General features: G+C 38.6%; 2 protein-coding genes across 3 annotated transcripts; both read right to left on the bottom strand.

Annotated features, from left to right (window-relative positions):
• Nucleotides 1-274: 274 nt before the first annotated feature.
• Nucleotides 275-5,611, bottom strand: LOC306870840 (uncharacterized protein C3orf85-like). Its single transcript, XM_079418272.1, has 5 exons — nucleotides 5,502-5,611; nucleotides 5,004-5,087; nucleotides 4,746-4,870; nucleotides 1,405-1,490; nucleotides 275-1,318 (listed from the first exon to the last, which is right to left on the bottom strand). The coding sequence occupies exons 2-5, from the start codon at nucleotides 5,047-5,049 to the stop codon at nucleotides 1,243-1,245; spliced, it is 333 nt and encodes a 110-aa protein (XP_079274398.1). The 5' UTR covers nucleotides 5,050-5,087; nucleotides 5,502-5,611; the 3' UTR covers nucleotides 275-1,242.
• A 2,223-nt stretch (nucleotides 5,612-7,834) lies between these two features.
• abhd10a (abhydrolase domain containing 10, depalmitoylase a) lies at nucleotides 7,835-18,236 on the bottom strand. 2 transcript variants are annotated; one of them, XM_079418270.1, is made up of 5 exons: nucleotides 18,086-18,236; nucleotides 17,272-17,455; nucleotides 15,050-15,161; nucleotides 14,455-14,592; nucleotides 7,835-10,263 (listed from the first exon to the last, which is right to left on the bottom strand). In XM_079418270.1, exons 1-5 carry the CDS (start codon nucleotides 18,168-18,170, stop codon nucleotides 9,922-9,924), a joined length of 861 nt encoding a protein of 286 aa, XP_079274396.1. In that variant the 5' UTR covers nucleotides 18,171-18,236; the 3' UTR covers nucleotides 7,835-9,921. The 2 variants fall into 2 exon arrangements, with proteins under 2 accessions (XP_079274396.1, XP_079274397.1); XM_079418271.1 differs by lacking the exon at nucleotides 18,086-18,236 and adding an exon at nucleotides 17,753-17,997.
• Between the last annotated feature and the right edge of the window lie 9,069 nt (nucleotides 18,237-27,305).

Genomic DNA, 27,305 nt, shown 5'->3' with positions numbered 1-27,305 from the left:
TGATGGAGCTCTACAGTGTTGCATAACAATGAAGGTTGCGCGCATCACTGGCGCGACATGTTGCAGTATGTAAAGCGCGTCTAACAGTGTGTGTACATAGAAAAACAGGCCATGATCATGAACACGGTATCATAATACAGTCGGGGGATGATGCAATAATATCGCGCGTGAATTGCTGCGATCTTTAGGCTATACAGTCCTCAAATGAAGAATGGGCTTTTGAAATGCCGGTATTTATTTATAAAGCTCTTTTTAATAAATCCAACAAACGTGTAAATGCAAAATTCTTTATTGTTAAGTAATTGCAAATATCAGCCTACATAACTGAACATTTAAATAGGAAGTTAGCAAATAATACATAGGCTAGCTAATAGGATCAACTTTTTCAGCATCAAGAAAACAGCTTATATGTAAAAAAAAAAAAAAAAAAAAAAAAAGGAATGCGTATTTCTAGTCGTTACTTTTTTTTTGTTGTAATAACCTTTTTGATTTTTTACAGTTAACTGTCAGTCAGTACAAAATAGTTTAAAATAATTCGCATGTAGTGCCATCTATGGAACGCTAGGTGGCACTTAATTAAACCAACAAAAATAAAAAGGCGAATAAATAAATGTTCAAATATAAAAACATTTAGTTTGTTTGATTTGTGGTAAAAATGAAAAAAGTAATAGCCTAATAAAATGAATTGAAAATTCAATTTAAAGAAACTTTGTACTAATACTTTTCTAGCGATTATCGTCAATTTGATTTCACAGATACCATTTAAACTAAACTGAGCTAGACAATAACATCACTGAATTCAATAATGAAATGCCTTTAACTGAAAATTGAGTGTTTAATCTTATCATTATACATTACTGACACTCTATCCTCCAATTCGATATTGTTAAGTGCTTTGACACAATCTGTATTGTTAAAAGCGCTTATATAAATAAAGGTGACTTGACTTGACTTTTTTCACAAAACATTTGCCAAAGGCTTTTTTTATCTGATACATATTTAATAATTACCTAATACATTGATAATTGATTCCTTCATTTTACTTTTAAGTGCTCTCCCCTAGTCCTTCATACTGTATAAGCGCTTAATACTATGCTGAAAAGCATTGCTGCAAATTAACTGCAATCTCTGAGAGAACTCTGCTAAAAATTGGCTGCTGCTCTGCTTACAACCCTGAGATCAGCAAAGCAGCCTCAGCACTCGCCATTGACTTAATCAGTCGATAGTTTTTGTCCATATCAATCACTGTTGGCCTGTGTGTGCATCCAGCTGTGCTCTTACATCCCTCAGCATGTCCATGTAGAGCCTATTGGTCTCGCTATGGAGAGAAAGAAAGCATTTATTTCCTTGGTATTTTATTGAATTGCTCTCAATACCATAATTTAAACTATTTAGGATACTCACTCAGCCAGAGAACGGTCAAACACCAGGTTTCCCATGTCCATGTAATACTGTGCATTTGTTCTCAAATCAGTCCAGTATTCATTTGCCTGGCACATAGACAACATGATGCTGTGATATACTAATTACTTACTTAGCCTAATGTCATTAGGCAAATTTATTAATTATTTTATGTGCTGCACTGTATTTTAATTTGTTTTCCATTCATTTTACTATTGCATATATAGGCTTTTAAAAATGTAAGACTGATTATGTCTTAAAGGAATAATTAACCCAAAAATTAATACTTTCAGCAGTAAGGGGCATGTCTACTCATGATCCGGAGGAGAGAGCGCTCAGTGCACATGACGGACATTAGCCAAGCCAAGCGACGACAGAAAGATAGAGATGGCGGATAAAAAAAACAAAAGAGGAAAATGTCTGCGGAACAAAAGAAGGCTTACACCGTGAGTACACCGGACAACGCGCCGCAACAGCTAAAGTATGTCTACACTGGATGCAACAAAGCGACCACTGAAAATCATTTGAAATTTGGGACATTATGTCATAAATAGAACGCGGCAGCAGTTTTCTGTTGGGGATTTGACGTGTCGCGGCATCCAGTGTAGACCGCATCACTGATTATAATGAGTTCTATAGTATTTTGCTCGCGTCCGATGTAGGTTGTAAATATCGGATCAGCTTTCCAGCACTGGAGAGAACTCAAAGAGCGGGAAGGCCTGCGATCGGACGCCGATGTTGCTTTGTTTCTTCTCAGTAGGTGAGTAACATTGGTTTTGCTTTGTTTCACAGAACTAATCGTTGCCTGAGTTGCATATGTATGTGTGGGGCGGAGCTATCAAAATAGGGGCGAGACCCATTTGGGGTAGGGGCATGTTTGTTTTGGTGATTTCAAATATCAACATTGGCTACAGAAATCACTTACCCCACTTTTAAGTAGACTGATTAAATAACTTTATAAAGCAACATCTTAATTCAAACATCCAGGATAAATTATCCAGAAAATTATATTTCATGTTTAGAACCTCTAATAAGAACGTCTCTGAAGGACGGAGATGAGACATCACGTCGGTGACCGACTAATTGGGATCTCGTCAGAGAGACCTATCTACTTCGAGTTTAACTAAACGAGCCAATGGACATTGGCATGCAGTATTTCACATCTGCCTGCCACACACCGCAGCGTGGGTTTAAGAGGCAGCAGGTGCACTGCATTAATTAATGTTTTTGCTGAGTTGAGCAGGAGACCCGGCAGCTCAGCTGTGGTACAGCTCCTGTGGCAGGGAATGAGGGCTACATACGTAACCGAGACTTTCCCTTTCAGTAGATCACTCAGAGTCACGTCGGTGACCGATGAATTGGGATCCCTACCAAAGTGCCACAGGAGCTGCCCCCTCCAGTGCCCTGTGTAGGCCCCCTGGTCCTTCCTATAAGGCAGACGACAGGACTAGGCTCTACCCTGAGAAGGTTGACTACTGCTGTTCCTCAAGCAACCCAAACAGTAGGACTTGGATAACACTGGGAAAGCATGCCCTTCCACCTGGAAGAGGCACACTGCGGAGTCTCCTCCTCCCAGAGAGGGTTAAATTACATTTGCTCATGTGAAGTAACCCCGTAGGGCCCTATTGCACGTGGAAGTCTCTGAGATGGCTCAGGCTGCATTTAGAGACGGCAGAATGTTGTCTGCCAGGGAAACATGGCCCTAGTAAGTGTACCGTGGAATAACATATGGGATCTCAACAGGGTCACTCACATGGGCACTAGCCTCACACCAGATTTCAAGAATTCATTGGCTGAAGGCCTGGTGCCGGACACTCCGGCACGTCTGGCCGCTGGATTGCTGGAGGACTCGACAGGGTACTCTCTGGAGATTGTAGGCATTAAGGACGCCGCAAGCTGACTCTGAACTGGGCCTCTCAGTGCCACTACCCATTTGAGGTGAGAGCACAGTAGGAAACCGGTTTGACACGCAGGCTATACAATCTATCGAACATGTTAGGAGTTGCCCAGCCCACAGCTCTACAGATGTCTTCTAGAAAGGCACCACGAGTCAGCGCCCTGGATGATGCAACGCCCCTAGTGGAGTAAGCACGCAGCCTGAGTGGGCAGGGCACACCTTGTGCTTCATAGGCCAAGGTGATGGCATCCACTATCCAGTGGGCCATCCTCTGCTTGGAGACAGCCTTCCTCCAGGGGCAGTGCTTGCAGGTTCACCATCTGGTCCCTGAAGGGAGTGGTAGGAACCTTGGGCACGTAGCCGGGCCGGGGTCTCAGTGTTGCACTGGAGTCAGCCGGCCTGAACTCAAGGCACGATTCGTCACCCAACAATGCCTGCAGGACGATGCTTCTGCTGAAGCGATAGTAAGTGCTACCTCTAGGGGTAGGTCACCTAGAACCACCGCGTCCCGTCCAGGGACCACACGTATAGGTCCACAGGGTGCCCCGTCTCTGAGAAAGCAGATCCTTCCTCAGAGGAATCGGCCAGGGAGGGGCTGTCACTCGGAGCATGAGTTCCAGGAACCAGGACCTGTTCCTCATCCTCCCTGATCTTGCACAGTGTCTGTGCTAGTAGGCTCACTGGAGGGAACGCATATTTGCGCAAGCCTCTCTGGTGAGATTCCAATTCGTCGGTAACCGACGTGACACAGAGTGACTGGTTAAATGGGAACAAATAGAACCTTTTTACCAGGCTACAGAAAAACCTTGAGGGTTCTTTTAATTAATGTAAATAGTGCTATAGCAGGGCTGTCAAAACTCTGTCCTGGAAGGCCGGTGTCCTGTAGAGTTTAGCTTCAACTTGCCTCAACACACCTGCATGGAAGCTTCTAGTATGCCTAGTAAGAGCTTGATTAGCTGCTTCAGGTGTGTTTAATTAGGGTTGGAGCTAAACTCTGCAGGACACCGGCCCTCCAGGACCGAGTTTGGACAGCCCTGTGGTATAGCCTTTTGTGAATTGGACCTAAAATACCCATTACTTGCAACATATTTGGATTCTCTAAAGCAGGGGTGCCAAACCCTGTTCCTGACGATCAACTGTCCTGCAAAGTTTAGCTCCAACTCTAATCAAACACACCTGAAGCAACTAATTAAGGTCTTCAGGATCGCATGAAAATGAAAGGCAGGTGTGTTTGATTAGAGTTGGAGCTAAACTTTGCAGGACAGTCGATCGCCAGGAACAAGGTTTGGCACCCCTGCTTTAGAGAATCCAAATATGTTGCAAGTAATGGGTATTTTAGGTCCAATTCACTCATACATTTCACTCATCACAACATACAATCAATATAATCAGCTGATCAATGCAAGTAGCTTTTACCAAACACATTCAGTCTGAGGCTAGTGTTCACCTGCTCCTGTATGGTGTAACCCCATTGGTTCTGGGCATAATTGGGGTCCCAGTAGCCAGACTGCCTCTTTAGACGTAAAAATTTCTTGGCCTGCTCCCCCTTCACAAATGGAGCAGCAAATGCACCTATGAGAAATGTAGATTGTTGATTTGTTAACAAAATAAGTTGAATAAAATTCCCATTTACATGCACACAATAAGTTCTTTGTAATGTTCTTTGCTATATACAGGCAAAATTAAATTGCACTGATTAACTCACCACTTATGAGAGTCATCAGAATCACTATATGCCGCATGCTTTTCATTTGTGCACAAGCAAGGAAAATGTCTTTGTGGTCTCTACCTAAATAAATTCAATATGCATTGTCAATAAACATTTTAAAACTCCGTATGACAAAGCACGCTGTCTAACTGGTATCATAAACATTATTGAATACAATTACACTATAGTCATCTCACTCAAGTTCAAAGAAATGTAAACATCAAAATATGCACATTGAACAGTATTTTGAAGAGCTGGCTCCTAAGAACATACTTAAGTAACCAGCATTACACTGACCACAACCATTGCAAGTCACAAGTTCATGCAAAAAAGGCACACATAAACAAAAATGGTAAAAAAAAAAAAGAAAAAAGTCTAGATTCATTATGTGGCACAAGCTGTATAAAAGCAACCCGAATTGACCCATGCTATCACTTTCTCCAAAAGATTTGCTGAAACTGTAGTTTTGAAGTATTGCAGTGTTCAGAGTTTTACCTGTGCTGTTGGAGGCTGAAGTCTGCAGAGCAATGATCACAAGAGGCAGCGAGTAGAATTTGGAGCTGTGGTGTGAGAGCGAATAGAGCACTCTTTCAGAACAGATCTGAATACACAACTCTGTGGGAAATGTGACCACGGATATTAACTCCAACCAGAACAGCATCAACATTCATATATCTTAAAGTAAATATATCAGTTTAGCATAAATATACACTACAGGCCAAAGGTTTAATTTAAGATTTTTAAAATGCTATTAAAACAGTAGTATTGTAAAGTATAGTTACAATTTAAAATGACTTTTCAATATTTTTAAATAAATGTAATTTATTCCTGTGATGCAAAGGATTTGGAATAGAAATCTTTTGTAACATTATAAATGTTTATACTGCTACTTTTCAACAATTTAATGCACTTGCTGAATAAAAAGTATTTTCTCTTTTTAAACAATCTTCCCCCAGACTTTTGAATGGTAGTGTATCATGGTTTCAATAAAATAAAATAATCAGAAATGTTTCTTGAGCATCAAATAAGCATATTAGAATGATTACTGAAGGATCATGTGACACTAAAGACTGGAGTAATAATGCTGAAAATTCAGTTTTGTATCACCGTAATACATCACATTTTAAAGTAGAAAACAGTTCTTTTAAATTGTTATAATACAGTTGTGTTCAAAATAATAGCAGTCCAACATCACTAACCAGATCAATCACTGTTTTTGGTAGAAATTATATTTCTACATGGAAAATATTTTACTAGTAGGTGTGGTAGAGTAATAGAAACCCAACAGACCCAACAGTCATGACATGCATACAGTTGATTCTGTGTACTTGAATTAATTGAAAAGGGCATGTTCAAAATAATAGCAGTGTGGAGTTTAATTAGAGAGGTAAATCATTCTGTGAAAAAAGTGGCCTTATTTAAGGACGAAGGCAGCAAATGTTGTACTCTGCATTTCTCTCTGAAAATCTGAGTAAAATGGGTCGTTCCAGACATTGTCCAAAAGAATAGCTTACTTTAATTAAAAAGTTGATTAAAGAGGGGAAAACAAGAATTCCAGAAATAAAGAAGAAAATAGAAAACTACCATTTGAATGGCAGCCAATGATCAGCTCCAGGGTGATCAAAGAAAGTCTAAATTTACCTGCGAGTACTGTAACAATTAGAAGACAACTATGTGAAGCCAAGCTATCGGCAAGAAGCCCCCGCAAAGTCCCATTGTTGAAAAAATGAAGAGATTACAATTTGTCAAAGAACACACTGACTGGCCTAAAGAGAAATGGCGCAATATTTTGTGGACTGATGAAGCAACGTTGTTCTTTTTGGGTCTAGGGGCCGCAGAGCAGTTTGTCAGATGTCCCCCAAACACTGAATTCAAGCTACAGTACACTGTGAAGACAGTGACGCATGGTGGCGCAAGCATCATGATATGGGGATGTTTCTCATACTAAGTGTTGGGCCTATTTATCGCATTCCATGGATCGTGGATCAGTTTGAGTACATTAAAATACTTAAAGAGGTTATGTTGCCTTATGCCGAAGAGGAAATGCCCATGAAATGGGTGTTCCAACAAGACAACAAACACATTAGTAAGCGAGCAGCATCTTGGTTCCAGACCAACAAGATTAACGTTATGGAGTGGCCAGCCCAATCTCCAGACCTTAATAGAATACTTGTGGGGTGACATCATGCGGTTTCTGAGGCAAAACCAAGAAATGCAGAGGAATTGTGGTATTTAGTGCAACCGTCCTGGGCTGGAATACCTGTTCACAGGTGCCAGACTCCATGCAACACAGATGTGAAGCAGTTCTCAGAAACCGTAGCTATGAAACTAAATGTTAGTTCAGTCATTCTCAAGAAAGCTAAATCTTCAAGAATTTTTCTGTTTATACAGTAAATGTTTGACCTTGTAACGAAAAATGCAGACACTGCTATTTTTTTTTTGATCAGACTAATATTCCTTTTTCTTCACTTTCTGTAAAGTAATAACAAATTTGCTCATTTTTTTTTTGTTTTGTTTTGATTTAGAATAGAATGTGCAATGATCCCAATGCATTTGTGTGCATTGAAGTAAAAGTTAAGGATTTTGAGCTTTACTTTTTAAACACACTGCTATTATTTTGAAACACAACTATGTCACAGTATTACTCTATAAAAATCAATCGTAATTATTCCAAATGTTTTACCAGAAGACAAATTACTCTTTTAATAAAAAAAAACCAAACATGGTTAGAAGGTGGCTTTTTCATATCTGCCATATGCTTATAGCTTTTAAAGGACACACTGTGCAGTTGCAACTCAAAATAGAAAATCAAATGCCACAGAAAAGCTGCAGTCTTTTACCATCCAGTTTAATAATAAAGACTTATTTTTATACATGATGTAGATTTATACATATTTGAAAACATTATGTGATACATTTTACAACATTTTGAAATGTTTAATATGAGCTAACAGAAATTCGGAAGGCTTACAAATGAATGAGATGATAAAGCATTTAATGCTGACAAAGAGAGGGGAAAGGTGATAATACTTGTGGTAATCAAACCAGCCAATCCATTCTTGCATGTAAAAATGCCTGTAGTGATTTTCCTTTCAAATACACCCAAAGAGAGATCCAAATATAAGACAGAAATACACCAAGTGATGTGTCCCATCTTGACCTTATTTTGGTGTACCTTCCTTCTAGAAATCTAGAAAACATTTTCTTTGTCCAAGATTGCTCATAATTTTGGTCCGAGTAAGCAGCTCACAATAAAATCTGCATATTCTCATTAGCTTTCTAACTATGTTCTGCAGAAGTGTATCCCTCTGGTAGTGATAAACAAAACATGCTCTCATAAAATGCAAGACAAAGACGCTGAAAAACAACAGCTACTGTCCTCTGAGCACTTCAGAAAAACAAAATTCAAAGTTGGAAATCTTTAAAAAAGAAAAAAGAAAAAGAAAGGGCCCTACGTGACATTACAATTATGATCACATTAAAATGTAACCGGAAACAATAGTAAAAAAAAAACAAAACAATGCAAATTGGATGTGGAGTTCTCATTACTTTACAATGGTTTAGCATTTTGGTTTGTGATGAAATTGAACTGATGGTAACACTTTATAAAAAAAAAAAAGTTTCATTTGTTAACATTAGTTGACATGAATAATAAACAATACTTCTACACTTATTAATCTATATTCTTTTAAAATTAAGCAAGGTTAATAAATTCTGTAAAAAAAATATTGCTCATTGTTATATAATGCATTGAATAATGTTACCAAATGAAACCTTATTGTAAAGTGTTACTGAAGCAATTAATCACTGAAATTCTTGCCTTGTCATAGCTCTTAAATCGCAATAATGCTTATGTATATTCAAACTTGGCACAATGCATTTCATTACATTGAGAGGGTAAGATTTTCAGTGAATCACAATTTAAATGAATAGTTCACCAAAATATTAACATTTGCTGAATATTTACTCACCCTCAGGGCATCTAAAATATAGATGAGCTTGTTTCTTCATCAGAACAGATTTGGAAAAATGTATCTGCAGTGAATGGGTGCCATCAAAATGAGAGCCCAAACAGCTGAGCAAAACATCAAAATAATTCACAAATAATCCACACAACTCCAGTCCATCATCTAACATCTTGTGAAGCCAAAAGATGCATGTTTGTAAAAAAAAACAAACATCAAAGGCATTTTAACTTTAACCATTGCTTCATGCCAAAATATAAGTCCAAAAGTACAAATGAAAAAGTCCATCCCCTGTTGTCCTTTCATATCAAAATCCATGGAAATTTATTTAGATTTACACTATTTTCGGTAGAAAATGGTGCTTGATCTGTGCATATTTACTACTTTTTCACTTCAGAAAGCAATATTAAAGATAAAAATACCTTATTTTAACAGCGTTTTGCTTCACAAGATGTTAATTTATGGACTGGAGTGGCGTGGATTACTTGTGGATTATTGTGATGTTTTTATCAGCTGTTTGGACTCTCATTCTGATGGCACCCATTCGCTGCAGAGGATCCATTGGTGAGCAAAACTGTTCAGATGAAGAAAAACTCTTGTGCATTTTGGCTGTCCTGAAGGTGAGTAAATTCTCAGCAAATTTAAATTTTTGGATGAACTATTCTTTTAAATTTTGGCCTGTCCCTTTTACAAAGCTTTTGTGCGGCTTAAGGTCACTATAGAAGGAATATAGCACACAAGTTAAAGCATGCCAGCGCCTGGACATTGTACGGTGTTCCATGGAAGTCAGTCATATGGCTCTGGAAAGAAATGAGAAATTTTTGCTGATTCTCATTCAATTAATTTGGCTTCTTTCTCTTTAAAAGCCTAACCTCCAAACCTGATACCTGATACACACTGCTCTCCCCATTCCAACTAGTCCATCTTTCACACTGTCCTTACACCCGTTCTCACCCCAATGTGGTTAATTTATCAATAAGGTCATCAATAGTGTACACCATGAGCTTAATATCATCTTTATCTGACATGCGATGTTGCCCATGTTTGCGTAGAATGACATCTACGTCATTGCTGAGTACTCGCTCTGCGACCTGCATGGAGACGTGCCAGGGAACGTCAGAGTCCTTGATCCCGTGAATCAGACGAACGGGGCAGGAAACAGGGATGGGGCTCTGGAGTATGCAGTGGTTCTCCGCCTCCTTCAGAAAGTCCATGCTAAGAGTGTAGAAACCCTCTTCATTGTGCTTGGTTGGGAATTTCCAAAAGCCCTGTTCCTCTATCTCTTTCTTTGTCTAATGAAAGGTAAAGAAGTTATGGATATATGGAGTTATATGACATGGCAGAATTATCTTTATATGGCAAGTCTATATATATCAGAGGTTTTAAAACACTTCCATCCCCTAGCAAGGCATAAAATAAGGTGTTGTTTCTAAATTGATGACTGGTCTTTATTGTCAGTGTTCTAAATATAATCTCTAGGTAAATATGTACTTTATGCTAAATACCATTTAAAATACTTGCTTTTTTAAAGTTAATAAGAAAATATTTCTGCTCTCAACAAGTAATGTTAGATATGTAGTCTGTGTATATTTGGATAATTCGTTTTTCAATTTGAAATAAAATAAGCAGAAATGAGAAAACAGCACTTTTGTTCCTTTCTTTAAAAAAAATGTTTGATTTTATTTGTTCAGGTTCATTGGTAGTAAAATAAAATAAAATAAAAAAATAGTTTTTAAAAAGTTGAAGAAATGTGATACACAAGTTATACTTGTCAGGGCAGGGTCTAGATACAGCTTCATTAGGCATAGGTTCAGCAATCTATGCCTGCAACTGCAAGAACATTAATATTTATGCCATAAACAACTAACGTACCTTGCATTTGCCCCAACAATCACCGTTTAAGGCAGGGGTCACCAAGTTCGGTCCTGGAGGGCCAGTGTCCGGCAGAGTTTAGCTCCAACCTTAATCAAACACACCTGAAGCAGCTAATCAAGGTCTTACTAGGTATACTTGAAACTTCCAGGCAGGTGTGTTGAGGCAAGTTGGAGCTAAACTCTGTAGGACACTGGCCCCCCAAGATCAAGTTTGATGACTCCTGGTTTTGACCTATCAGTAAGCCCCGCCCTCCCTTAGTTACTGTTGCTCCCTCGAGCAAACAAACGGAGCTGCTCACTCTCTTACAATGACAGCTGTCAGTCTAAAAACCTTGTCCCACAATATTTTTTTTACAATTTTGGACACCGAAGGGCCACCATTCAAACGGGAATTAAATATGCCTTGGAGGGATACATCAAATGTTTTAAAATAAATATGGTGGGTAACTCGAAGCAAGGGTTAACAAACAGATCACAATGCAAGTGGAAGAAGTCTCATGTTATGGCCGTCACGATTGAGGATGACAACATGCAGGATCAACACCGTTCATGCAAGTATGCAGTGTACAATTAAATTAATGTACATTGAACAAGTTTAATATGGAGATGTAGACCTTCGTTTATGTGGTTTTGACCTAAACTGTACATGACGCGAGAACAGTTCGCTATTTAGGTTTGTACTTTAGCATGGACTTACTAACTTAAACGTTAGCTAGTTTTAGCCAGAGATACTTTGCTGAAGCACAAGATGACATTAATGTTCTGCTCGAGGAGATGAAAATGGTAACTTAATGCGAGTATGACAACCAGAAAAAGTTGAACGTTTTTGTCTTCATTGGGGGTGAAAGCTCAGGGACATTTTGCTGTTTTGTTTGGGCTTAGGAAATGTAATAAAATAAATTCTATTGCCCATCCTCTCAGGATACCTGGAATCAGTGTTACAAGAACCCCAGGCACATCGTTTTACTATTTTTGTAGCATAAACGCCATCAAACAGATGCGACCTTCAGATCCTCCAATGTTTCTCTATGGCGCTGAAACCTAAAGATTCCGTTCCTCGTGCAACTGATACTCGATTGCCATTGGTTCATCTGCACTCGAGGGGAGGGGCTTACCGATAGGTCAATTCACACTGCACCACAGACTCAAACCAATGACAACAACTGTAGAGTACAGTACATCACTTCTCAAATGTTCCAAGGCTGACAAACGCAGATTTAAAGGGGTGGTTGACTTTTTTTTATGTAGAAACTTGATTGTGTTTATGGGGTGCAGTCTATCATGTGTTAATACTTAGTTTTTAAAAAACATTATTTTTCACATAACTTACCCTTTTTCTACACCTTCCCTTCTGCTTTGAATGCTCCAATGAGTTCCTGTATTTATGAAGTCCCTCCCTCAGAAATACACCGATCAGATGGCTCAGTGTATTGTGATTTGCTAAACCGCCTCTAGTGCATGTCTAAGAGTCACACCCCCTCACCTCAGGGGCATGTGATCTGGTATGCCATTGTATTGTAAACAATGGCGTTGTCAATATTGCTTATCGATTTGAGCCTGAATGAGACACAGAGGATATTAGTGGAGAGGATTTTGCAGAACCTGTGAAAGCACACGACTCTTAATGGTATGTTTTTTGTTTGTTGTTGTCTCACACTTTTAGATATGCCATTATTTGTAAATGCTACTACTTATGTTAGCTTTTAATATACGGTTTTATCCTGATTAAAGACTTAATACAGCACAGCAACTGCGTGCGCGTCCATGTTTAACGCTTCTCATAGCTGTGTGAAAAAATATCTGTTTGTCTATACACAAAGTGTATAATTGGAACACAGTTTATTGGAGCTGACGAGCTGATGATCAGGTGAGAGAGAGAGAGGTGCAGAGCACGGGATACGATGAACAGGATTAAGGAACTGCTGCTGTAGAACACTGATTCTGAAACTTGTGAATTGTCAATTGTTAAAAGACAGAATCGCAATTCATATATAAATAGATTTTTTCGTGCACCCCTAGTTTTGACCGGCGATGTTCCCGGGGGCGGGGTTTATCAGGGTTTGTGACATCACAAACATGGGAGTAACATTTCAAGTATACCTAGTCCTATGAGCCATTTTTTTAGGCATTAAACTATTAAATTTTATTTTATTTTACAAGACGATATATCCATTTGCATTGAACTTTCAGCATTGTAACTTTGTAGATATTGTTTATGTCCAAACAGCAACATTACCCACTAACCAACGTTAAAAAAGTGAAATCGCAATCAACCACCCCTTTAACATGACCAATCAGCCTTTATGGTTAGACAAAACAGCCTGTTTTATTTAGCTGTGAAACTATCAAAATCTGTGTGGCAAAGGTGCATGACACACTAGACAGCACACAGAGGATCTTTGTTTGTGGGAAAGGGATGTTTCCTGCCCGCCCACATGTGGTAATCAAATATCATTTGAGTTGAATAGTAGTTGTATAGTACTATTCACTATAAACATTGTTCCAAAGTGGTAGGACTAAAAGTAGCCAATACCTTGCCAATTTAGGAGAAACTTAGAAATAATGGGAACGTCAGTCCTAATTTTAGAACTCCTAAATTTTTGCTCTAAGAGTTTTTCACAAAAAGTTTTAATGCTTAAATCGGGAACTAAATCTGTGAAATGTTAGAGGTAGACAAGAGGACTCCTAAGTCACTAAGACCAAATCACAAACAATCCTAAAATGTCTGTTGCTGGCAATCTGCAATTTTAGGAGCACTTCACAATAATTTCCCTTTACTGGAATTATGTCCTTCTTTTCATGTACAAGTTGGGCAAGAAGTAAACCATAATGAACCTTTATAGCCTATTCCACGCTCAAGAGGAGAAGGCAGAAAGAGCATCCTGTTGTGAGTCTACACAAATAGAGGTAGACCCTTTACAGTTTCAAATGATGTATTACTCTTATCTGTATGAGCAAAAATGATGGTGGATTTTATGCTGTTTAGACTGTTATCAGGAAGAAATGTCAACTGACGCCTCTGTGCGCAAATAGCTTTCACACAAACACTTGGATATGCTCTTAATAGCGCACACTTATCTAGGTTAACATTAGAGCGAGCGGCCATGTAAAGTTGCTACAACTTTTTGTTTTATTTTTCAAATTATAGCCATATTTGAGGTCGATGAATGATAGGCAAACATTTACCTCATTTTACAATATTTCTATGATTAAATCATTGACAGTGACCCAAAAGCAACTTTGTGAATAGGTTTAACTCTTACCTGAGAACTTTTACTGCAATTTAGGTGAACTCTTAGTGCTAAGAATAAGATAAAATGTTTTCTGAACTATTGTCTGGTACAGATCATTTCTGTGGAGCTACATCCTTCAGGGAATAAAAGTATAAAAGGAAATATTGATATTTTTTGAGAAACAAAATGTAAAACTCTAATTCAATGCCGAGCCGACGCTGTAATATGAAGAATAGTATTAGTGATATGTGCTTGTACAGTGCCATTAGTTACATTTACATAAGTACACAATTTGGAACTAATTACTGGTTTTATTATTATTATTATTTGACCAATATTTTAAATGTTTACAAGATGGCACTGAAGATTTTCGTACCTCTATTGGTAGGGAGTTGAAGGCTGTGACGAAGTGATCTGCAGCTGTCGAGATGCCCACTAAAGCAGCTGTCTTCTCTGGCCGTGCAAGAGCAGCTAGCAACATCAGCCACCCACCCATGCTGGAGCCCACCAGAATCTTGAACACGAAAGAGAAAAAGGGGAAAAATAAAAATAAAAAGGTCCTTTTCCAAACACTTGTCAAAACCTTTCTATAGTGGAAAACCAGCAATGTGAACATGGGATACTGGTCATATCAGACCTGTGCTATGGACAGTTGAGCTAAAATAAAGGCAAACATGTCATTTATATATCAATCATATATAAAATTTAGCCATTCCCCCGATTACTTGTGCTGAAATAGGGACAAAAGTGAGTTTTTTAGTGATAAAATAAACATGGAATCTGACTGCTTCCTGTAGACTTCATCTCATGGCAAAATAAGTCTATGCTAGAGTTATGTATATAACTTTATTAATTTGTATTCAAGTAATCGAAGGAATATTTGTGTAGGTTTTTTTTTTTTTTTATTTAATTTAAAGTAAAATTGAATTTGTTCAGACTATCCAGTGTTGTCATGCTGTTAATCCACTCACCTGTGGCCCCTCTACTAGTTCATCCAGTACATACAGGACATCTTTCTTCCAGGCACCCATGTTGTAGTTACCCATTTCCCCTTCAGATGACCCACAGCCAGAATAGTCAAACCTACAAGAAGTACATTTACCACAATAGTAAAAGAGTTAAAATGTCAAGAAGACACTGTACACTGATTATAGTGACACTGTAATACACTGTAATACATTTTATTCGCTAACTGCCTAGTGCAAGTTGTCTGGAAACATCATGCTCCCTTACCATTATGGGTAGTTGCATGTTCCCGGTGGCAATATTTATGTAAACATCGGGGTTAGTGATGTCACAAACCCAGGAAGAAGTTCATTGTAGTCCCTACCTATGAGGTTCCATTTGTGCCAAAAACGAGACGACTGCTTTGTGCTTTGTACTATACATTTGTCTTTGTCTACAGTCACTGCCTATTTGATCAGGTAAATCAGTATATGTTGGCGTGTATGTTGTCTGTTGACGTTGTCTTAATCTGTCGTCCTGCCTGCTTTTTCACTGTTGTTTTTTACTGTCGTTCTTATTGTCGTTTAGTTCTGTCGTCGTGTTGTGTCGTCCTAACTGTCATGTTGTTCTGTCGACCTAACTGTTGTCCTTTTCTGTTCTCTTGTTCTGTTGTCCTACCTGTCATTTTATTCTGTCGTCATAACCTTCATCAGCGTGGTAAAGTTAGTTTCAAATTTCATATTCAACTAGGCTGCTTTAGGAACCGTCTGCAAATTTACCTGAAGTCCAACAATTCATTCAAATTAATGTTTACAGGACAATACTAAATGCCTAGTGGGCAAACTGACTAAATATATTTGGCCAATATCTCGCCTTAGACAATACTTCCAATATCTCCCTTACTGTCTGTACAGTACACAAATATTTTAATGAAAAAATTAGGCTACTGTGTTTATTTTTCCTTGATGTTACAAAGGTTGTAGGGTGTAGAAGACAGCACACAGAAGACAGGTGAAATTTTGCCAATACCTGCTTTACTGGACGTACAGTGCACAAATATGTTTAGAAAAACACTAATGTAATTCACCAAAAAGGCTTTTTTTATGTTCCAAAGGTTGTTGTATGTACCTAGTTACAAGGCTACAGGTGAGAGTTTGCCAATATCTCCCTTACTGTATGTGCAGCAATATTTTATGAAAAAATTACAGTAATTTACCAATAGGTTTTTTTCATGTTCCAAAGTTTGTAGTATGTTCTTAGATACAAGACTGACTTACTACATGTGAGATTTTGCCAATACCTCCCATCATATATGTACAGTACACAACTATTTTCATAAAAAATTACTGTATTACAACCTTTAGAACATAAAAAAAACAACTAGTGGGCAAAACTGAATAAATATAGTACAGCCTTTGGAACATGATAAAACCCTCTTGGTGAATAACTGTAGTTTTTTTTCTAAAACTATTTGTGTACTGTACATACAGTAAGGGAGATATTGGCAAACTCTCACCTGTAGTAAGTTAGTCTTGTAAATAAAGAAAACACTACAACCTTTTTCTAAAAATATTTGTGCACTGTGCATTTGTACACTGTAAACCCTTTTGGTAAATTACAGTAGTTTTTTTAAGAATATTTGTGTACTATATGTACAGTAAGGGATGTATTGGCAAAATCTCACCTGTAGTAAGTCAGTCTTGTAACTAAGAGTGTACTACAACCTTTGGAACATAAACAAACCCTTTTGATAAATTACAGTAATTTTGTTTCTAAAAATATTTGTGTACTGCACATAGAGTAAAGGAGATATTGCAAAATCTCACCTGTAGTAAGCCAGTCTCATAACTAGGAATGTACTACAACCTTTGGAACATGCAAAAAAATAAAAAATTGCGTTCATTAAGTTTTATGAAAATAATTGTGTACTGTACATATTGCCAAAATCTCACATGTCAGTCTTGTATCTAGGTACATACAACAACCTTTGGAACATGAAAAAGCCTTTTTGGTGAATTACAGTAGATTTTTTCTAAACATATTTGTGCACTGTACATCCAGTAAAACAGGTATTGGCAAAATTTCACCTGTAATAAGTCAGTCTTTTACAACCTACAACCTTTGTAACATGAAGAAAAAAAACACAGTAGCCTAATTTTTTTCATGAAAATATTTGTGTACTGTACAGACAGTAAGGGGTATTTATTTTTAAAAGTACTTGATTACAAATGACTCTAGTGATAATTACCTGAAGTATGAGTGACCTAAAGACTTGCAGAACTCTTCTAAAGCTTCTGCTTTCTGTCCACCCATGACAGAGGCGAAACCAGGCAAGAAAACCACTCCAGGACTCTTCCCTTTCAGTTTCCTGTAGGCCAGCTTTGGTAAATCAGGCCGTGTAGCATACTGAATCGTGGTCTTGTGTCGAACACCTAAAACACAGCAAAAACATGTATGATCTCTTTTAATGGTGTATGAGATTCAGTGGTTGTCATTTTAACAGTACATGCAAGGCAATATGAGAGTGATATTCTTTTACATTCTACTGAATTCTGTATCTTCTGAAAAAGCATTTTTAACAAAGCTTTGAAACAAAGTATCCTATATTGTAATGCTTGCCAAAACAGTCTGTACATAAACGAATTGTGATTGATCTGCTCTCTTGCATTAATTTGTACAGTATATATTTTCTTCCTTAAAAGCACTGGTACTATAAAAAGCGATTTAACTTGATAATTGTCGTTGGTGGCGCTTGGACAGGACATCAAAAACAAATGTTTTCTCCTCTGTTGTATCAGCCATGTTCAATAGCAGGCTTGTAATCTTCCGCCTTGTAAGCTCCAGTTCACACATAAATCACTAAATCGAAAAAGGTGAGTTACACCAGGACACCATAATGCTGATACTACTACTAAAAACTGATACTACTACTAAAAAACGTATCCCTGCTTCTGTTGATCCATATACTAGACACGCTGGCCACACCTCCACATTTATAACGCCCCCTGGCCGCAACACATCGAAGTTCTTGCATTATCTCGTTTTGCAAGAGCTCATCTTACCCGTAGAGATGTGCTGGAGAGCGATGAATTTCCGGACGTTTATTTTAAGAACCTTTGAGCAATTTCTGAGCACAGTTAACGCCATACTGCCCCGCTCTCTGCGGAGATACAGAGGTTGACACAAGAATCCAGTCCGAATAGTGTCCTGAAGTAATCTGAGCCCTGACTGCACTTTACTGCCGCCTACTGCCGCGGAGCGCCACAGCGAGCATTACTAATTAGACAGATTTGCTGTTTTCTTCTTATTACTATTTTAACATTTTTATAAATCTGTGTGAATGTGGAATCGGATCTCTATAATGTTGCCGTTTCCTTACCATTGTTAATATTTTGGCATTGTGTAAATGTGAAAGTCTGTAATTTCATGTTACCAATGCTTTGACAATCTAAATATTTTCCCCATGAAAATAAAGCCATTTGAATCCTGACAGATAGATAGATAGATAGATAGATAGATAGATAGATAGATAGATAGATAGATAGATAGATAGATAGATAGATAGATAGATAGATAGATAGATAGATAGATAGATAGATAGATAGATAGATAGATAGATAGATAGGGCCTATAAAAAGTCTTCATACCCCTTCATTTTTTCACGTTTTGTTATGATGCAGCCTTATATTAAACTGCTTTGAATTACATTTTTTCCCCCTTAATTTACACTCCATACACAAGAATCATAATTATCTTTATTGCCAGGTATGTTTGCACATACAAGGAATTTGTTTTAGTGACAGTAGCTCCACAGTACAACAGGACAGGACGCAGATAATAATAATAATTTAAAAATAAAATAAAAATAATAATAGTAATGTACAAATATACAAAATGGACAATATGCAAAATAGCACAAACGCTATACAAAATAGACAATTCAGTATGTACAGGTATGTTAGGTGCAAATTTGAAATGTAATAAGTATGTGTGTTAAATTAAAAATAAATACAAATAGAAAGTATGATAGTGTTGTGTGTTTCATGTTTATTGTTAAGAGTTCAAGTGTTCATGAGATGGACTGCCTGAGGGAAGAGACTGCTTCTGTGTCTGGTCGTTCTGGTGATCAGAGCTCTGTAGCGTCGACCAGACGGTAACAGTTCAAAGAGGGAGTGTGCTGGATGTGAGGGGTCCAGAGTGATTTTACCAGCCCTTTTGCTCACTCTGGATAAGTACAGTTCTTGGAGAGTGGGGAGGGTTGTACCAATGATTCGCTCAGCAGTCCGGACTACCTTCTGTAGTCTTTTGAGGTCATATTTGGTAGCTGAGCTGAACCAGACAGTTATAGATGTGCAGAGAACGGATTCATTGATGGCAGAGTAGAACTGGTTCAGCAGCTCCAGTGGTAGGTTGAACTTCCTCAGCTGACGAAGGAAGTACAACCTCTGCTGGGCCTTTTTCACAATAGAGTCAATGTGAATGTCCCACTTCAGGTCCTGAGAAATGGTGCTGCCCAGAAATCTGAATGACTCCACTGTTGTTACAGTGCTGTTCATGATGGTGAGTGGGGGGAGAGCAGGGGGGTTTCTCCTGAAGTCCACGATCATCTCCACAGTTTTGAGAGTGTTGAGCTCCAGGTTGTTAAGATTGCACTATACAGCCAGCTCCTTAACCTCCTGTCTGTAAGCAGACTCGTCACCATCCTGGATGAGGCCGATCAGTTTGGTGTCGTTTGCAAACTTCAGGAGCTTGACAGAGGGGTCTTTAGATGTGCAGTCATTAGTGTACAGAGAGAAGAGCAGTGGGGAGAGAACACAGCCCTGAGGAGCTCCAGTGCTGATGGTGTGGGTGTTGGATGTGTATTTCCCCAGCCTCACTAGCTGCTGCCTGTCTGTCAGGAAGCTGTTGATCCACTGACAGACATAGGTTAGTTTGGGCAGGAGGAGGTTTGGGATGATAGTGTTAAAGGCCGAGCTGAAGTCCACAAACAGGACCCTCACATAAGTCCCTGGTCTGTCCAGATGCTGCAGTATGTACCTGCAGGCAAACTGCAGGGGGTCTAGTAAGGGTCCAGTGATGTCCTTCAGATAAGCCAAACTGACTTCATGACCACAGATGTTAGAGCCACAGGTCTGTAGTCGTTAAGTTATCTTGGGTTTCTTTGGGACGGGGATGATGGTGGAGCGTTTGGAGCATGAGGGGACTTCACACAGCTCCAGTGATCTGTTGAAGATGGGGGCCAGCTGCTCAGCACAGGATTTCAGACAGACTGGTGTCACACCATCTGGGCCTGGTGCTTTCCTTCTCTTGTTCTTTTTGAAGACCTGACGCACATCATCTTCTCTTATCTGCAGTTCAGGTGTGGGGGAGAGGGGGGTTGCAGGAGGTGTGAGAGAGAGAGGGGAAGGGGAAGTGGTGTGTGCCCAAGTATGGTGACCCTCTGTACAAGTGTACATCCAAGTGTACAAGTGCCATCCAAGTGTACACACAGTAGTGAACATACACCCGGAGCAGTGGGCCGCAGTTGGGGTTCGGTGCCTTGCTCAAGGGTCTCACCTCAGTCGTGGTATTGAGGGTGGAGAGAGTGTTGGTTATTCACTCCCCCCACCTACAATCCCTGCCGGACATGAGACTCGAACCCACGACCTTCGGGTTACAAGTCCAACTCTCTATCCATTAGATTAGGCCACGACTGCCCTGGGAATGGTGTTTTTTCAAACCTGCAGTACAACTCCAAGTGTGTGTTCATGTATCTTCACTGAGGAGAGGATTGCGTCTGGCCACACCAGCATAAAGGCCAGATTGGTGGAGTGTTGCAGTGATGTTTGTCCTTCTGTAGGTTTATCCTATCTCCACATACTCCACATGATCATGGAGTTCAACCAGAGTGACCATCTTCCAGTGGTTCTTGGTCACACTCTTACCAAAGCCCTTCTCCATTTGCTCAGTTTTTGCTCTGATATGCATTTTCAGCTGTTAGACCTTTTATTAAGAAGTGTGTGCCATTCCAAATCATACCCATTCAATTGAATTTGCCACAGGATAACTTCACTCGAAGTGCAGTAACATCTACAAGCAATATGCATGCTCCAGAGCTAAATTTCAACTGTCCCAGATAAGAGTATGATTACTTATGCAACGGGATCATTTAAGTTTATTTTTAATAAATTTGCAAAGACTAAAAACCAGTTTTTTTTAGATAGATAGATTGGTGCGTTGGACAGAAATATAGATAGATAGATAGATAGATAGATAGATAGATAGATAGATAGATAGATAGATAGATAGATAGATAGACAGACAGACAGACAGACAGACAGACAGACAGACAGACAGACAGACAGACAGATTGATTGATTGACAATCATTGTGTACTTTTTGCGGTTTCCTCTCTTTGTTAGTGTATTTTTATTTATTTATTTATTTAGTAAATATATGTAAATGTGCACATATGTAATTCAATGCTTTGGCAATGTAAAGACTTTTTACAATGCCTATAATTAAGCCACATGAATCCCGACAGAAAGATGGTTAGATTGGACAGATATATTTTTTATGTTTACCATCAGATGGCGCTGCAGCTCCACTGTAAAAGCAAGTGTTCCTCTATCAAGCTTGAGCTGGCGCTGCGCCTGAAGACCGATGTACCAGGAGATACATGGCCACAGCAGTCTACTAATGGAAGTTCAGGTAAAGATTTCACCTACATTTCCCTATTAGAAATAAAGTGGTTGGCAAATACATTTAGGCTGTAACATGCTTATTTGTCGGTGAGGCTCACAACTTTAACACAACCGTTAAGCTGTGGATGGTTGTAATTTATAGTCATTATTTGATTAAACATACATTTATGTCTGTACAGAAATACGTATATTTCTGCATGCATGTGAAGTTGGTTTAAAAAAAAAAAAGATTATTTTACCTAGTTGTTTTATGAATGGTAGCCAGACAATGAGTCAGCAGGAGAGAGAGAGCCCTTTTTGCCACGGTGGGCTAATCATATTTTCCGCCACCGTTACTACAGTTATTTGACATAATAATAAAACTTTGGTAACTTCCTAACATCAAAAAAGAAATGCAACAAAATGACAGAGAGGTCTTTAAGGTTACACTGAAGAATACCTCGTATCAGTAGGCCTATGTGTTTTTAAAAGTTGCTACATTAACTTCAGGCCTAGAGAAGGAGGCGTAATCGAGAGAGAGAGAGAGAGAGAGAGAGAGAGAGAGAGAGAGACTCTTCTGAAGTGGCCAACCGTGACGTGTGGCGCTCTGCAATTTTGAATATACATTTTGTCATTAAAAATGTGGTTTCTGCGATTTAGTCGATGATATCTAACTGTCGGTCGGCTATCAAACGCTCTTGAAAGTGACATGAGCTACATTAATTATGTTTCCATGCCTCACTAATACACTGTGCCCACCCTCAGAAGTGTTTGTGAGTTAATTTGTTCAACTAAATGACAGAATCCGCATCAAACCGAAATGATGCCGCTTCCAACCGGTGACGACGACCCCCACCTCTTCTCTTTTGCGCACGCCCCCTCATTTCCAGAACGATTCCTTGTTATGACATCCCGGTAAAAGACAGCCACAGAGGTCTCTCACCTCGACGCTAAATTCAATCTAATGAATGCAGACCCCAGCGCTCTCGTCGCTGAAAAGAGGCCAACAATTTAGCAATTTCTGCTGCTTGTGACAGGGCTCATGACTAATTCCCATATTTAAATGTGAACAGGCAAAGCTGGCCCATTTGGCGGCAGCCAAGCGCATTTTATCAGGTCAGAAAGACATCAATGGCACCGGGGGTAGGAGGTGGCTGGAACTGTTTAACTGTGCAAAATTCAATCAAAAAGAGAATTTAGAAGGCTGTGAAAGTTTGGACAGCTCCGCTGAATACATACAGGCGGATACGCGAGTCTGTGTGTGTGTGTGTTTAGTATTATTGTATGTCTTGTCTCTTTATATCAGTTTACAAGAGTAAACACTTGAAAGCACAGTTATAAGTCAGCCCTGTTCATTATTTCTCGATCTCTTGACATTGCAGGTGCAGATTCGAATAGCAGTCTCTCTCCCTCGCTTTGTCTCTGTGGAGTGATTCAGTTCTGCATGAACAACATCAAACTGTGTGATACTGAGTAAAACGCACACTGACAAACAAAGTTTCGAATGCTTAGCTGTGTTCATTTTGTCACACTTTTCGTTCTTTGTGAGAAGTGTAGCTGAGATACCATATTGAGTAAGGAATGTTTTATTAGATGTTTCCTGTGGATGTTTTCCTTTTTCTGTATGCGCAAACTTGGGTAAAAGATAAATTGTTGGTATACAAAGCTGCTCTTACAAGGTCAGCTGGATGCTATTGAATTTCCTGACAGGATAGAGACAAATAATCATAATTTATGCCCGCTGTATTTTAAACTTTATTTAAAAGGTATAGGCATATCATATTAGTTCAAATGCAGATTTCTTCAAAACTTTGAAGAAGAAGAAAAAAAAACAGCACTGGTGATTTTCCACTGTTACCAAGCAGTGGAGAAAAAAAAATGCAGTTTATTGCCAAAAACACTATATGACACGTCTTTTGAGAGACATGCTACCGTAAAAAATATTAAAACTTTCAAAATCTGTTTATTTATACAAAACGTATCCAGAAACTGACAGATTTCCAGAGTAGGAACAAAAAAAAAGGTTCATTATTAACATATTTAAATGAATACACCTACATAAGGAGTGATGACTATAACTGATGTCTAATTAAAATGTAGTGTTTCGCTCGAATTCTTAACTTTATGTGATTTTGAGTGTGAACTTGTACACAAATATATATATAGTTTTATTTTTTGGAGAAACTGATAAAGGGAGAAGATACAGCGGGTCACTGCCACATGCGGATTAATAAGTAAATTTACATTTATTAAAGTTAACATAGTATATTTTTTTATTATCGTATCATCTTTAACTCCATCTGTAACTAAATTGTTCTTTTAGAATCTGGGAAAATATCGAGTTTAAATCTCGTTTAAAGTTTGTAGACGCGCTGCGAGCCACGCGATTCCCAAGACGCTCTCATCGAGAGGCCACGTGTCCGTTTCCAAAGCCTCTCCAACTTAACCACCTCCATTGTACGTCTAACCCAGATCGGCAGCGTCCCTCCACATAAAGGGATTTGCAATTTCAAGATATTCCAGCTTAAATGTTTTTGACAGTTCCCTCGCTTTTGCCTCAGCCTGCTTATTTTAACTGTGCCAAATGGGTCACCTTGGGTAGCTGTCTGCGCGCAAAGGGCTTTTGCGCGCATTCAGTCCGAATTTTTTCCAACTTTCCTTGACAGGGAAACCAGCTGCTGGTCGTGAAAAGACGGCTTATTAATTGTCTTTTGTCATGCAGAATTGCTTGATTTCTAAAGAAACATACAAAGGCTCTTTTTCAGGATTCAAGTATTTTGTTTCGTGCGCATTTTCAACTCATCGAATCAGCTGCAGCGCCTCACCGTCTACCAGACTCAGGTACTGACGGCCTGCCTCTTTTGTCCGCTTTTAATGCTCTTGTAAATCAGGCAGACTGATTTGTTACAAGCTGCTCTTTTAATCTGATAGATAAGAGACAAGTCTAAGAAAAGCCGTAAATGAAAAATTAGTTGGAAGAAAGACAAGGGCGAGTCTGCTAGATGGGGGTCTGTTGACTCAAGCGGCCCTCGAGCGTCAGGCAAGCCCTCTCAGCAGCCCCTGTCAGGGTCACGTCAACAATTCGCTTTTCTTCCCATAAAAAGACACTGTAGCCCTTTTTGCTTCAATGAATTGATCGGCGCAAAATTAAGAATAAATAAATTGAGAATTTTGAGCACCAGGCTTAAAACTCCCCCAGGGCGCGTACCCCCGAGCTATTGAATGGATAAAGGGCGCTTTGCAGAGGACGCACGGTGCAAAATGAGACTGTATGGTGTAATTAACAAAATGGCCTAATCCTATATCTTCACAAATGCAAATATTAGAGTTTTGTTAAAATGTTTAAGTGAACAATTAAACGAGCGTTTCCAAGAGCAGTGCAGTATCCCGAGGACACAATGACTGGAATAATTTAGTAAATGTGCTGATCTTACCAGGTCCTTTGTTGACACCGATGGCTGATGATAAATTCCCAGCAAAGGAAACAACATTTAAAACCAATTTCAATGATTTCAATGAAGATTTAAAGCGCCATGTTAATGGAGTAGGGCGCGTCGAGACCTGCATCCCAGAATGTAGTAGTGCGTTGCTAAATATTCAGTCTGAGCGTTAGTTCTGGTGCGCAAAAGAAGATGAAAAATAAAAAAGAGTGGAATGGTTGGAATGCATTTTTTCACGTAAATAAAATAGCGTGTTTTTAATTTTTAATATTTTTTTCCCCCCACAGAGCACACACAATTTATTTAAATTATTAAAGGAATCAGTTTCTAAAGTCGATTCGAATGATAGCCTAATTCATTTAGGAGACACTGTGCAAAAAAAAAAAAAGAACGTTAGGCTTTATTATATGAACTAATTAATTATTTAGTAAACTATCAATTCATATCATAGACACACGAGTTTTTTTTTCTGAAATGCACATAATAAAATAATTATTTTGCTTATAGTACCGATCACAAACGCAACATGCAAACACAATAATCACCATCATCACCAAGTGTCCGTCTAGACCCCTTTAAATAAATTTAAATACAAACATCGATTAATCTGTCTCGTTGACTCGCATATTTTATTCATTTGCGCATTATTGTCTGTGTATTAATACACTACTTTGGGTTTTATTAACCCGCACTCACGAGACTGTTAAGAACCGTGCGCTAAATGGCTCAGTGTTTAACGGAGAGGCCCCGCGCCTGGGGGATACCAGGCGCTTTCAGCTGCGTCCCCAGGGAATGCCACAGGGAACCCGATGAATACGCGTTTCTTTGGACTTCTTGACGGAGATCTATACCGATGCACTAGAGTTGTAAATATAGAAGCACGGAAATTCTGTGATTTAGATAAGCCGTACATACCCTCAGCGTTCCCAAACTAGAGTATTTTAAAAGTCATGATTTTATGTAAACGTTATATCTCTGTTTTATCAGTTGTTATCTTTACTTAAACAGATCTTTTACAGACGGTCACAAACACTCCTGTTTCATCCCTTTAAAGACCTTATAAATGTTTATTAAAACGAGTTGGCGCGCGCTTAACACGCGCTGGTCATTTTGGTGAGCTTTATTAAATTACGCCTTAAGGTTCACCCATGGCGAAGACTTTATCCAGAGATACGTCTTACATATAAAACACATTAATGTGAAAATGCAGGATATTAAACCTTTTATGGGACATGTTTTATGGATGCTTCCCCCCCAATTATCATAGTTAAGCAACGTGATCCCATGGTGTTTACAAAGTGTCTTATTCTTGCAGTCATGACTGAGCATATGCTGATATAGATATATATATATATGTTTTCGTATACGTTTTTTAATTCAACATTTTTGAGAAAATATAGTTACATTCAATACTGCACGAAGATGCGCAGAACTCCAGCCAGTTTTTGCATCCTTTCCAGTCTGTTCATCCTCTATTTTGGCAGTGCGCTCTTACAAATACCATATTAGAAAAAGTTTTAAGCGGAATATTACAATACTGAGAAGAATTGTGCTGCATGCACAGGCAATTAAACCTTAAATTAAGCCTCATAACCTTGGAAGGCTCAGTCTTATTAGAAGTAAAAAGAGAAAGTCATTTGTGGCTTTTGCTGCTTTCAAAATTCAGTATGACAGGTGTAATGGTTAAAACCAACTGAAATGAGACATTTTGTCACTAAGAAATATTCTTTATTTTCAGCATTAAGGCTTTTTAAATAAATAAATATTCTCATTACAATAAAAGTACAATAACAAATTCTGGCATTGAAGTGACGTATACATCGGATACATCCCATATTTCTATTCCGTCCCCAAAATGTGCTTAAAGCTACCCTGTACTCACCATCCATACAAACAAAACAACGGAATGTCTTAAAAATAAAATAATAAAGTACAAATTAATTTTGGACCGTTGATAACATCGATAAGAATAAAAATAAACTACAAACATAGAACATGTATACAAATATACAACATTAAAGGGATACGCAGACCCCGAACATATATAAAGTTTTTTTCTTTCTTGTTATTTACAGGTGACGGCGCACGCAGATACCGTCGATTTTTGGCTGCATTCAAGATTCCACAGGTGTGGCATACAGAGTCTTTTGAGGTGGTGGTCATGAGCAATGCGCTAGAGT

Source organism: Barbus barbus (genome assembly GCF_936440315.1).
Source record: "Barbus barbus genome assembly, chromosome: 6".
Classification (NCBI taxonomy): Eukaryota; Metazoa; Chordata; class Actinopteri; order Cypriniformes; family Cyprinidae; genus Barbus; species Barbus barbus.
The sequence above is the reverse complement of the archived record's forward strand: the minus strand, read 5'-3'. Positions and strand labels throughout refer to the sequence as shown.

Bases quoted from the DNA above. Each gene is read 5' to 3' on its own strand.
- LOC306870840 (XM_079418272.1), bottom strand. From the start codon at position 5,049: ATGAAAAGCATGCGGCATATAGTGATTCTGATGACTCTCATAAGTG. The intron at 1,491-4,745 runs GTGAACACTAGC...TCTATGTGCCAG, and splicing joins GTTACACCATACAGGAGCAG to GCAAATGAATACTGGACTGA. The intron at 1,319-1,404 runs GTGAGTATCCTA...TTCTCTCCATAG, and splicing joins TTTGACCGTTCTCTGGCTGA to CGAGACCAATAGGCTCTACA.
- abhd10a (XM_079418271.1), bottom strand. From the start codon at position 17,876: ATGTGTGAACTGGAGCTTACAAGGCGGAAGATTACAAGCCTGCTATTG. The intron at 17,456-17,752 runs GTTAAATCGCTT...GCTGTGTTTTAG, and splicing joins CCACCAACGACAATTATCAA to GTGTTCGACACAAGACCACG. The intron at 10,264-14,454 runs GTACGAAAATCT...ACCTTTCATTAG, and splicing joins TCAACTCCCTACCAATAGAG to ACAAAGAAAGAGATAGAGGA.